The sequence below is a fragment of the Vollenhovia emeryi genome, unplaced genomic scaffold, assembly GCF_000949405.1.
Source record: "Vollenhovia emeryi isolate VEMERY1.0 unplaced genomic scaffold, V.emery_V1.0 DF939123.1, whole genome shotgun sequence".
Lineage (NCBI taxonomy): Eukaryota > Metazoa > Arthropoda > Insecta > Hymenoptera > Formicidae > Vollenhovia > Vollenhovia emeryi.
Window position 1 is genome coordinate 186611 of NW_011967243.1, and position 13590 is coordinate 200200.

The following is a 13590-nucleotide window of genomic DNA, read 5'->3' on the forward strand; positions in this document are numbered from 1 at the left end:
TTTTGGGATAACGAAAGGCTCATTATATATTACAAGACTTCCTTCGTCTTGTTGCGGAGAGTTTGATAAGCATTGACTTAAAGTTCCGCGCGCGCGAAGCGTCCCGACAAGGGGTCCCCTAACTCGGGCAATAAACTGGATTTCGCAGTTTCTATTGAATAATCATAAGTGTAATACTTTGCGCTTGCCGCGCGTAATCCAGCGTCTCGCGCCCCTGAATATGCATGAATCTATTGCGAGTCGCGCGAGCGAGCAGGCTGCTACTTAAAATAATTTCGCGAAACACTTTGCACGGCGCGGCAGCTATTTTCATCCTCTTTCTAATTATGCTTCTAAAGCGACCGAGTTTCATTAACTCTTCATTCTTTTACAAATTTAGGCACAATGTAACGGAGAAGTGATCAACAAGGTCATCAGTTTTCTTACACAATTTTCTGTCGTTCTACATTACGAATATCTTGGCGCGAAATATTATCGTGCAAATCATTAAGACAAGAAAGAAGACGAAAAAGAAAAGATAATGGACGAGTCAGTTGCGAATAGATGTTTAAAGTAACTTGCGGGAGTTTATTTTATTTCTCATTAACATTTTCAACTTTAGTTGAATATTTAAATATTTTAACTTTAATTAAAACTTTAATTAAAGTTGAAACGCGACCCTTATAATCAAAATTGTTGCTCTTAAGCCATATCACTTTTTACAAGTCTAGATATTTTTTCCTGTACCAACACTAAATTAATTTCTACAATATATGCTTTACTCGTAAAGGTTTTATCCGTAAAGTCTGAGACGTAGCTTTGAAGTCCAGGAAATTGGATAACTCCCTACGAAAAGGACATGATTTTCTTGCCCTCTTAAGTGGCGGAAACTTCTTTCCTCGTACATTGCTCTCGCGGTAACGTTACTTTTTATGTGCGACGCATTTCATTAAGTCCCGTCCCGAGTCTGCCACACATTTGCATACCACGTAAGAGTATGCGTAGGTACGTGACTAATTGCGAACAGCATTAAAAGGGCAAAATTTACGTGTCACGAGACGGCGGGCGCGATTACGGAGGCGTAGCGAGCATGACGACGACAACAACGGCAACGGCAACGGCAACGACGACGACATCGCGGGAGAATCTCGCGTTGCACGCGTAAAGCTCACGCTATCCTCCTCTCCCCTCCGACTTCTCGCTCGTACCTGCTCGTAATCTCCCCTGCCTTCCCTTATTTGCCCTTGGGGCTTCGGGCGCAAACAGCGCAAGGATTACATGCTGTTTGTCGTGAATTGAAGCCACCGTAAATTCCGCGGTTTGCCAACTTCGCGAAGCAAACGCACTCGCGATATAGCGCGCGACGCGCCGAGCTGCACATCAACCTGCGAGAGCATCGCGCGATCCGACGAGATTGTGAAGGCTATGGTAAATGGGCAAGTATGGAAACCTGTTGGGGGATTAATAGAATTAATGGAATTCCGCTCCCCGCGGAAAGCGGACTTTCTATGGAATAGTCTTTTTCTTTTAGAGAAATATCCCTTTCTGAAAATTATGTGTCTTCTTCTACGCTAAAGAGAGCCAGCGGTATTTTTCTATCATCCTCTGTGACAAGTGAAATTTTATTAATGGAATGCCGGGCGCTTTTCTCGCGGCAGTCCGGCGCAGGCATTTGTTGTCGCATATAGATCGCTGATGTTACGCAATATGTGCACCATTAGCCGCCATTTCTTTCTTTTATTCTCGCGAATAGAACGATTTCATTGTGCGAATACGGGCCGTGCTTCCGGGTAATTCCGGATAATGATCAAAGCCCTCGTATCTGCTAATAACTGCATTAGTACGTTCTATGTATGATAATTAAACGTGTATGATGCATCGCGTGCGCGCGGTAAGTTGGTTGATATTATAGTTCAATGCTTAATCGGACAATGTGACGGTAAATTTTGTTATACAAACTGTTTGTTGTTCTTCTTTAAATATAAGCGCACATGACTATGAGATTATATCTAGAATTGGAAATTACTGGGTCACTAAGCTTTCCCTGCATTCGTTAAAAGATAGTTTTGTTAGCAACACGTAGGGTCACAATAATGACAATAATTATTCATTAAATGTAACAATTAGTATTTTAGTAGGATTTTAGATTGGGTGACCCGAGGCTAAATCCTGATTGGCTCTCGTAAGCAATCCAGTAGGAAAAATAGTGTCGTGTGCCGTTGGCTTAAGTCGTTAAAAGTTTTCCAACGAATTAACATGCTGTTGAATAGGTAGACTTTCATAGTAGTTGAATTACTATTAAAAATGCGTGGTTTAAAGCGAAAAAACCAAGGGTGTCCGCTTTGAATGGAAAAAATGGTCGAGTGGCTGCGCTGACAAGAAAAAGGCACGTCGTTCGTTTTCATTCTGCTCGAATACCAATGGCCCGTTCTCACATGGGGTTCTCATTAGAAAACTCGTGAGCAGATCCGATCTCCGTTAATGGAAACGACCACCTGCCTTTTCCACTGCGAAAATTTGTTTTCGTCCCGTTCTTTCCCGAATTCACGTCGACGCTGAGAGTACGTTCCCATCGTGGCTTCATCAAAGTATCATTTTCCTAATGTTTCAGCCTGCCAACCGAAAAAGCATATTTATTTATCGATACATTCTTTTCACGCCAAGCGAAATCTCCTGCGTTTTCGTCACCAGTAAAACTTGATTCGACAGACGAGGGAAAAAATGGGAAAACACAGTTTAACAGGCTCGGATTAAAAAAAAAGTCCTCACTCCCGCTTTTTATATTCCAAAATACAGATTTGAATATCCAGTGGTCGTAATGTGCATGCTCAATTACCCCCATTGTCCTTGCGATCGATACCGACACAATCGATATACAATGGGCGTTCTCGTTTGTTTGCCAACCTTTGTGGACACCCACAAAGCGGGACGCGACTACGTGCTTGAAATTACCAGTGTAATCGACAGCATAGATCATTGGTACGTCTCCGGTAGTAAACGAATGGTAACAGAATGCAATGGCGTTCGAGCAGCGTAAATCCCGTCTGATCAACATTATCGCCACTTCTGCGGTGGAAAAATGTCTACTTTTACCGTATATCAGTACGATTAGATGCATCTTGGCTAAACTAGGCCTCGCATTTTTCGAAAATATCTTGCACCAAGTATCAATGACGACGTATGTATTTCGTCGTATGAAATTATCTGAAATGTTGAAAAATTAATTAATGTTCCTGAAATTGGAACCTAATGAAAATGGAACCTAATGAAAATGGCTTCCTAAAAGAGACTAAAGATTAAATAAACCATATCTTAATCGCTAGAAGCATGCGTGTGATTTTAATATAAACGTTTGTTATCCATGTTCGATCTTCCATAAATCTCTTTATCGTTATTAGTATGGGAAAATATTTTACGAGAAAAATAATATTCTTCCTCGAAATACTATTTAATCGATTTCGCGTGATTCCATTTAAAAATTACATAGTTATTGTTACCGTCAATATTATCGAATTATTATCCATTTAAAATATAAATAACCAAGAGAAAAAGAATAGACAATGAAAGAAATTTTGCCGTGGCAAAGTTGAAAAGTTTATAAAATTGAACAAGGTAAAAGTGTAAACTTATAATTGACGTATGATATTGGTATTCATAAAAGTTTTCTAAGAGAAAAGTATTCCTATTTGTAAATTTCTTTAACGGAACTCGAGATGAGAGTCGTGAGATTATTTTCGTCGTTGCATTCGGCGTGTTGTGTGTCAAGCTGTTGAAGGGTGCGCAGTCCCTTTGTAATTTCAGGACTGACGGCACGCGGCGCTATAATAAAGTATTCGTTCTCGGTTTGCGTCTCGCGGTTTCTGTTTCTCCCTGCGAGTCTCTAGCTCGGCCTAAGTAAATACTTGACGAGGTTGCAAACCTCAATATTGCGCCGCCTTCTAGCTGCAGACGACTGTGCATACATCTGTCGAGCGAACCGAGCGAACGAGCGAATCACGGATGTCAGTTGGAGCGAATCGTGCTCGGAATTGTGCGCGAACGCGCTTTTATTTCTTACGATAGAATTGCCTCGTCGACTTTATTAATTACTTGTATGTCACTCTGAACCACGATCGCGTATGTAAGACACATCTTGGCTTTGTCACTGCCTAAATTTCCAATTTTTATTTGCCAACGACAAATGCATCCGTATATAGTTTTTCAGATTTATGCGTGACTTACATCTAAAGAGAGTTTATTTTACCAATATTTTATCACGATATTGCCTTTGCATGTCTATTTTACAAAGGAAACGAGATACATCTTGTCGTTCTCCACACGATGGTCGAATCGCCGAACGATCTTGAAGCTTATTGGATATCGCTCCATCTTCCGTGTTAGTTTATCAAATATATATCGCTTCCGTTTGGCAGGATAAATCTATCAGGTTCGTTTTGGCGCAAATAGATATATCAATAGTCCTCTCTCACACACACACACACACACACACACACACACACACACTCTCTCTCTCTTTTGCCTGGCCGAGAAATTTATGAGTTTAATCGATGTCCAATTTCGCTGGATTTCCGCAATTTTATATGTGGACTTAATGAACTCATGAAAAACCGGAATTTCTTTGTGGATTTCCGACTTTGATTGCGATAATTGGAGAAAATTAACGTAAAACGTCTAACTGCAACACGCATAGCATAATGTAAACATGGTGAATAATTACGTGTCTGCCTGAGAGCGGTCTAATTATCGACTCGAGCTTCGAATACGGTTCGAATCACGCGTTTATTTAGCACGCTGTAAAGTGATCGTCTGCGCAGCGATCGTCTCTGCCGCGGTGAACGAGGTTTCGTTAGGCAAGCGAGAACTATCGTCGAAATGTTGCCGCAGCTCTTTGTGCTCGTGGCGATTTTGCGGAATTAGTTACGAATTACCAGGCGAATTACAATGACGGTTTCCGCCTGTCTCTGGCAATCTCTGGTTACGGCACGAGCAGACGAAATAGGCAGCTTGATTTCTCGCTTGCGTACTTTCTAATTATCCGGGAGTGCAGCATCCAGGTAAAAAAAATCAACCCTGCATTAATAACGCTCCTTTCTCGATTTATCATATCGAACTGACTGAAAAACGCGATTCTATCCTCGATGAACAACTAGGTATTGCTAAACTTATAACGGCGCGTAGCGACATTTCACAATTCTCTCCCTTTCCTCGCAAAGAGAAGGCAATTGAAGCTATTGGAACGTTGATGTATATTTCAATCGTTAAAATGTTAAGATAAATTTGGAAGGTAAATTGGAAAATATATTAACGCTGTTTGTCGGAATTTGTGATACGCAATTTGACCATTATTCATAAAATATCCGTTTCATAGAGAAATGTTGGTCACATTATTATTTCAGCTTAATCGTTATCGACAAATATCATACAATTGAATAAAACTCAAAGGGAATGTAATATCGTGCACCGGATTTAACATGAAATGCTCTTATCTTGATTCTCGCGCGGAAATCACAGTATAATCTGAAATGTGAGTTAGACGACGCGAGGTCTGACGTAATTCCCACTCAATTCAATCCCTATCAGCTTTCTAAGAGGCTCTAATCCATCAGTATAATTAGGGAAGAACCAAACGGCAAAAAAACGAGGGGTGATTGACGATAATGCACTGGCTTTCTTACTGCGAGATATGAAAAAAAAGGGGGAGATGGATCACCGCTCAAATCTCTTATCGCTTTAATGCATTGTTAATTGCCAGCTCAAAATATCATTGCAGTTATCCCGCAGATCGAGTATCATGCGGGAGACCCGTTAGAGAAACTGTTTTTCACAGTGAAAACCAATTTTTCGATCGGTCCCGCAAGTTGATCAATTCATCATGTAGGCGCAAAGCGCTTGCCGTTTATTATATTTTTAAGGTAATCGGCGCCTGTCAAAGCGGCGAATCTGTCCAATTTTTTTGCAGCGAAATATTTTCAAAGGCTACGCAAAAAATGAGAGAAAAAGGGACACACGTGTCACTTGGAACGAGCAAAACTGCGGGGTTCGTCACCAAAAATGCGAATTAATGTAACGCCTCGCTCGGTTCGTTTTTCCCCCTTTTTTTTACGCTTTTACGGTATGTTTGGCGTCGCCGTGTTCGGATTCCTGCATGAACGCTATTTTCGCTTTTGAGAGTCTCCGAAAAATTTCACAACGCTGCGCACGAAGGGCTCGCAGAAATATTTCTCCCGGCGGAGTAATTTAGTTGTTGGAGAATTTTTGCGGCAGATTCGCGTGCCGGCGATAAAATATAAATTCAACCGGGTAAACGTGTCCATGAAGAATTGCAGTTGTCCCTAGTCCTACTTCTGTGTACTGCTTTTATTATTCTCAAGTCGCGAGAGAAATTATGATGCTCTTACTGCTTTCGATTTATATGAATATTCGAATGGATAGAAAACAAATTGATCCGATACAAGATGGATGAGATGCGATTACCTTTATGATATACAGGCATAATTTTCGAATTCAGGTACGGATGAAACTTCCGGCGAAACTTGGTATCCCGTGAGAAAGAGTCGTCACGATAAATCTCGCAAGATATACGGAATAACTTCTTATTGCCGGAAACTCTGCGGACGTAAATCTCGCTCTCCCTGTCGTCGCTAATTCTGACTACGGCGCGTCACATTTCGAATCGCGAGCCAATTTCCGAAAACCTCTGCGAAACTTGGACAACTTCTCCTTCCCATTGGGGCTTTTATTCAACTTGGGCCATCGAGAAGCACTTACCATTTTTAGCGTCGCTAAAAGTTGTGCAACGATTACACGGGATATCCATCTGACGAAAAAGGGATCGATACTATACGCAGGAAGATTAGGCAATTTGATTACATCATTCGCGATAAATCTCTTTATTACGTCAAAAGGGCTAATCGCTTTTAAGGCGCTCCTCCAACCGTCGGGTTAATTTCAGAAGTCGAATCACGACGAGAATGCACAATCGCGCGTACAAAAGTTCGTACATATATATCGGGGAAATTCTGCTCGCATGTACCTACTCGCCTCTGCAAAAAGCCGTAATGGAGTTTCGACGTTTGTCGGCATTGTTTCGCTATTTTGTAAGCCATCGAGAGCGCGGATCGTCTCTAACGGATTGCTTGATTTTACGGAACGCCGAAGGGCGAAAATGCAAGTTACAGCAGATGGGAACGTCTGTATTCGTCTGTTTACAATCCCGGAAAACGCGTCATTCTCTCTCTCTCTGCCCCTTCCCCTCCCTCTCTCCCTCGGTAATCGTCTCTAGAAGCTCTTTGAGACTCTTCGGAACTCCGCTGAAATCGCAAATGCTTCACTCGATTCTCCGCCCTCACGCTCGTTGTCGCAGCTAATCATTCGCGCAACTAATTAGTTCTTGCGCATTCTCTAAGAGGATTTAATGTCGTAATCGGATCTTCGATGTCATTATTATCAATTTATTTCATATACCTATATATAAGAGATATTTAAAAAATGGTGATAACCCATCATAATTAGTGAAATACTATATCAATATATTTTGACAATTTAAAAGAAAAGTTGTCATTTTTGTCGTATACACTGATAGTTATCCATCTCTTTTCTTATATCACTTTTATCTCGCAGGAAAAATATAGGTATTTGGATAAGAGCTAGTTTTGATAAGATTATTATATATTGCTCTGCTTGTAGACTCTTAAATTTGTTAGATGCTTTCAATGCTATGCGAGTCGAGGAATATCTCATTCGAATCGGATTTGACTTGCGTAAATTCTTGCGACGCAATCGATTTTCTCTTCTTACCTCTCTTTCTCTCTCATTTCTCAAATTCAAGCGATGCAGCCATGCTTGGTAAATCGATTTTCATAGATATATATATAGACTTGTTTAGCCGTGACAAACCAGATTTTCGTGTATTTCGTATCATTCCCCCGGGATTCAATTCGGTTTGTCGAAAATGTTGAAAGGCAAATGAAAGCTTTAAGGAGATTACTGGCCATCGATACATCACTTTTTTTAGTTGGAGAAACGAGACACAGCTATTAAAAAAAAGTTGTTTGCCAAACTGAAAAAGTTGGGTTTCCGATTGAATGTACATATATAAAGAACTGAATCTATTTGTAACATTTTCGATTATACACTATATATTTCACAATTGAGATAAAATGATTTTGATAGGTATGTATCGAGCTCGTACGTACTACAATGCCGCCGTTTAATTAACTTTCTTCCGTAATATTTAATTGCAGTTCTCGTGGCGAAAGAAGAAAGAGAGAGATTAGTAAAGACTCGAAATTCCATTAGGAAAATAAGAAGAGGAAGCGGACGGATAAAAATCGGAAAATGGATGAAAATCAACAGCGGGGACCGATATTCCGGTCTCTCAACAGTCAACACGAATCCTTCGTCAGATTTATTAACACGACTCCTCACATTATTACTTTGTACTGGATGGATTATCAAGGACAGGCAATTAGTTATGGCGATCTGTCACCTGGGGACTACAGAGAAATAAACACGTTTCATACGCATCCGTGGATTTTCGTCAATAAAGAAACGGGTGTCAGGTATGTGCAGCAATCGTTACTCAGTACAGTAATCGAGGATAGTTGGACGTTTGTATAGTTGTCGCAGTTTTAGTCTTGCGTAAAATGCTAAAAATCGATATATCATCCATATTTCCAGATTAGTTGAATTATTTTGTATATATCTAATTGTTTCGTACCTTTCGTACTTCAACCGAGATTGTCGCAAAGAGATTAGTTTGCTTAATATTTGCTTGGAAATATCTGCTTCGAATAGACAGGTTATTAACGCTCAGGGCAAAATAAAACAGGTACTTGGTGGAGCAGCGCGAAGTTTTCTTACCTGCGCCATGGTTTCTCAAGTACCGTGGCGTTAGGCCGAGCGAACTGCCGCAAAGAATCGAGAGGACCAACGTGTACATCGTGCTACCAATGTTCACTTTGCAACAAATGTCATTAAGAGTCATCAAAAACTGTCTCACGAACGACTCGCAGGCTTTCCTCCTCGACATTCCACGGACTCTCCAGGAAGAGCTCTTTACGATGCTACCAAAGAAAATTCAATCCTCGTGACATGCTCTCATTTAACGTGCCATCGTTTTTACCATTAGGATAATGACGAAAGAGAAACTGGTATATTTTTAACTTTTATAAAGACGAAGAAAATGTTTTAAAAGTCCTTAGTCCCTTTTTGCATGTAGAAGAATAGAATGAATTTGTTTTTTTTCTTTTTTCATAGGTACGTGCAAAAATATACCGCATATTATTTAATGTCATTACGTGCACAATGCAGTTCTTAAAGGTAGGCAAATTAATATTTTTTAATACAACACATTTCTTTCTCGAGATGAAACCGTTTAAAGCCACGAGTGCATTATGCTCCACACAAAGTAATCACGGATTATAGAAATGTTTAAAACAGTCCAAGTGTTTGCGAAAAGTGCAACTAAAAATTTTACTTATTTTCATTCATCAACACGCACAGATGTGCGGTAGATACGAATAAATTTCACAATGATACGCCACTCGGGAAGTTTGAGGAAAATCGTCGATAGTAGTCCGAGCTCGTTTCCGCAATTTGTTAGCAGAGTTGCCAAGGTATTAACCGGCCTCCTTTTCTGCGTTTCGTCCTTTTCGCTCCTTTCACGTTCCTCTCATTTTCCACACGAGCTCGATAGATATCCCGAAAACTTTTCTTCGTTAATTAATAGGTAGCCAAGTATCGAGCAAAAGTGAAATGTACAGTGATGCATTTGTTATCGATATGTAAGTTTTGTCATATATGTATATATATATATATCGCGAAAAACATTGTAATAAATAGATATATATATTTGCAGTTATATAAAAACAAAATATATGTGTTACCCTACTACAAGAAAATTGTACAGAAAAAAAACTTGTAAGTAATATTTGACACTTAATGATTTACACATTGAAACCTTTGGAAACTTTTATTTTCAAGGAATCTATGTGTTTGGCGAAACACATAGATACAGAACTCGCCAGGTACTCTCGTCTCTGGAATAGTCGCCGAAATGAAGCTTGGTAAGAATTCGACTGCTATTCCACGAAACGCGAGTGCATGTAATTACCGCGTCTTTCGTGCATATATTCTTATGACATACGCTTACACGTGATAAGGAATCGCAGGCGAAGGAAAGGTGGGGAGGAACGTGGAGAGGGCTGTCGGTAAGTCAATTTCCATCGCGGTTATTCGAGTAGTCAGCAATCGATTAAACACGCGCTAAATGGACTCTGGTCACTTGCTCTTAATCCATCCTGACCCTAATGGGTTTTAAACCGTCGCGGAATGTCATCGGACGACCCGTCTGTGGTCAGACTTATTGCCTATTTCGGATTAACATCCGAACATAACATTCATTCCGTGCTTTGATGAATCGAGTTGACTCTTAATTAAAATCTCGTCATCGATAATATAGAGTTGACAGTTAAAAGAATTGAGCAATAGAATGTTTGGTGTTGTCGGTCGAGTGCATAGTGTGAGTTTTCCGAGAGTTTGCCTGCGATGTTTACGGAAGGCAACAAAGAAAATAGGAGAAGAGATCGTCATCTACACGATCATTCCGTGCAAGAAATTCAAGTTGCGAAATTAAGGCAGGCCGTGGGAGCAGCTAAAAATTCCTGCCTCGTATAACATGTACAATCAGGTTGAGATACCAATTGTAAATCTTGAACAAAGAACTAATTAAATATGAAACGGAATACCAGTAGCGTGCTAACAAGTCATTCGCGTTCAAAATGTATCCTATTCAATTTATAATAATCAGTTATCTAAAAATGCTAATACATGAACTGTAACGGAACTCGCGTATTATTTTCGTAGATACGTATTTTTCTAGATATTCTTTTTCATGTATATACAAGTTTTCCTTTCTTTTTTAGTGAAAATTCAGCTGGTCGCTATTTATTTTTCCAACGTTCCGGGATGTTGGAAACTTTAAATATTTCTACGCGATTGCGGGAATCGGTCGTTTCGAAACTTCCGGCGAGACCATTTTATACTGGTACGTGCTTACACGTATCTCCCGTAAATTTCGCGGTCTTCATTGCGTACGGATTTACAGGTTGACCTGTACGGCTATTCCCGTGGGATTTAGCGCGATTAACTCGTCAGTTGATCGCGATCAATCGCAAACGGTTACCGCCTATTCCCATGGAAAATTTGCTTGGCCATAAATTTAGCGATAGTTAATTCTCTCAGCAATGGGCAATACGCAAATTTAGAACGTGAATATCTCCATCTTGAGACGCAAACTTTGATCTTTCGATAAATGTCAGCGACAAGAATACTACTTTCGCCAGATCGCTCGATCTCGCTTCAGATGTTTATTTATAAGTCACATTCGCAGCAACCGGGGCTTTAATTGATTGTGAAAAAGGAAAAAGAGAGAAAAGCTCGAGACGTCGCGATTTTCGCCGTTTGATTGAAGCGTTAACGCGCGATCGGTGATCTCATTGAAAGCATTTAGAGAAGAAGGTCCTCGCAGATCGCAAATGCACTTGGCAGATTCGTGGAGCTCATAGCCGAAGTTTGTTGTTACACGAGAGCACTTCGACGTCGTCGCCGTACCTACGTACCCGCGTTCCCGGAGCTCGGGTTTAATACTGGTTTAATCATGACTGGGTCCGCGAAGTTCGTCGTCTGTGGTTTTTGGCTGGCGCATAATACGCCCCCGCGGAAGATCGTACAAACACGCGCGCGGCGAAAACCGCACGGTTCCCCGAGGTGCAACCATTTCGATTACAACCGTGAAACTGCACCGCGTAACGGTGCAAACCGTCATGGCGATTGCAGCAATAGCATACCGTTACAATACCAACATGCAAATAGTTATGCTACGCGAGAAGCTCTCAATTTTTGAGGGCCGGCCGTCCGACACGTACGAATCGACGTCAATTTGCATCGCAAAAAGTTTTCCATTTCACTCGAAACGTACGCTAGTAATGGATTTGTTCAACGGGACAAATATTTCTTCTTCGACATCGACGCGGTATTTTCCTTTTCTAACATTCCTACTCGTCTACAATATTTTTCCAGGTATGCTACTCGCTATTTATTTCAAGACAATTATCTGAATATGGATTATCGAAAGGAGAATGTATTTATTTCTTATTACATTTCAGAAACGTAACGACCGTTTAATTTATATCATTTCAAATTTCGTTGAATAGTAATTTCACTATGTTTTTATCTTGTGGAATACGTGAAATATCGTTACGTACATATGAACAAGTACGCGTCATGAAATTCGAGAGCTTGCCCATTAGTTGGGAATCTCCGTGCACAAAGCTGACTCAGACGTATTAATTAACACGGATACGATTATGTAATTTGCATCTGTTAACGCATTAACGCTATTCGCGAAAATTTCGTAATAGAAAAATATCAAAGAGAATATCAAATAAATGAATGTTTGGTCCGTTCTGAAAATTAACTTGGATAAAATAATCGTCTGCTAACTTACAAGTACGTACACAGCATTAATTAAATTTAATATGAAATTAATAATTAGCCGGTTATCTGAAAATATTGAGAGATAAGGTGAAATAATTGTACAGGTACTTTTGCCGGCGGCGTTTTCGATAAATCGTGAGTTTTTTTAAGAAATCTTTTTCTTGTCTACACACAAGGAGAGCAATAACAATTGTTACGACGGTATAAAATATGCTGTGTCAGCAAGCAGTTTTTACCACACGTATGCGAGATAAATGATTGATTTTTTTTTTGTAAAGAATATCGCAAAGGGAATTATTAGCACCACTGTTGTCACGTCCCACGTTTTCCTATTTTTGCGCGTCCGCTGTTCAAACATTGCACCGTTACAAATCAAATATTTGCAATTGCATACATCTGTGAGAGGCTTTCAAGCTCTTTTGTTAACAGAAAATCCAGATTATCCATCAGCGTCGTTATCGCAGAGAAAAAAAATAGAATAAATAGAACGTCAGTTCCGTCTTCGATCGTATATTTGCCACTTGTGTTTCGTCAGACTTTTCTCTCCGGGTAGTATTTTTAAATTGTTGAACCTTTCGGTTACCTCTTGACCCATGACATACACGTGATACCGATTTGACGAAACTATAATTCTAATTTAAAGCTTATTTTCGTAATAGGACAAATCAATAAAACAGTCTGCGATTCAATCAACGAGAAATTTGAACCTCATATCTAAATGAATCCGTTTCGAGTGAAAAGAAGCGGGACAAGTCTTATTGATGGGTGGGATCACACGGAACCATAAATTCTTGTAAAATATTCATTAATTTCGGAGGTTAAAGAGATGGAAACTAATAGTTATTAAGGCGTCGTAATATGAAACTCCATTTTATTACATCGCACGGTCGGCGCTCGAGACAAGCGCTATATCGCCGCATCTCTCGCAGATACGAACGGAAAGGAGGAGTAACTTCTTTAAGCAGGTTCTCACTTGATCGCAAGTTCCGAGAATCGTTCCGTTGCTGCTGTAGTTGAAGCAATTAAATCGTATATATGGGATATCTTTGGTGCAATTAGTTGGTGTACGTCCACTTAGGTTGGCGCATTACGGCCGGAAATTTCCAAGTATTA

The 13590-nt window shown here is 40.1% G+C and overlaps 1 protein-coding gene across 2 annotated transcripts in view; it reads left to right on the forward strand.

Annotated features, from left to right (window-relative positions):
* LOC105569551 (von Hippel-Lindau disease tumor suppressor) overlaps positions 1-9910 on the forward strand; it is a 38590-nt gene extending 28680 nt beyond the window's left edge. Inside the window, exons 2-3 of one of the 2 annotated variants that reach the window (XM_012026109.1) lie at positions 8278-8540; positions 8810-9910. In XM_012026109.1, coding sequence (XP_011881499.1) covers positions 8317-8540; positions 8810-9071 — 486 coding nt within the window. In that variant the 5' untranslated portion in view covers positions 8278-8316 and the 3' untranslated portion in view covers positions 9072-9910. Of the gene's footprint in view, positions 1-8222; positions 8541-8809 lie in introns of both variants that reach the window. The other variant, XM_012026108.1, reaches the window with a different exon arrangement.
* Positions 9911-13590: the final 3680 nt, after the last annotated feature.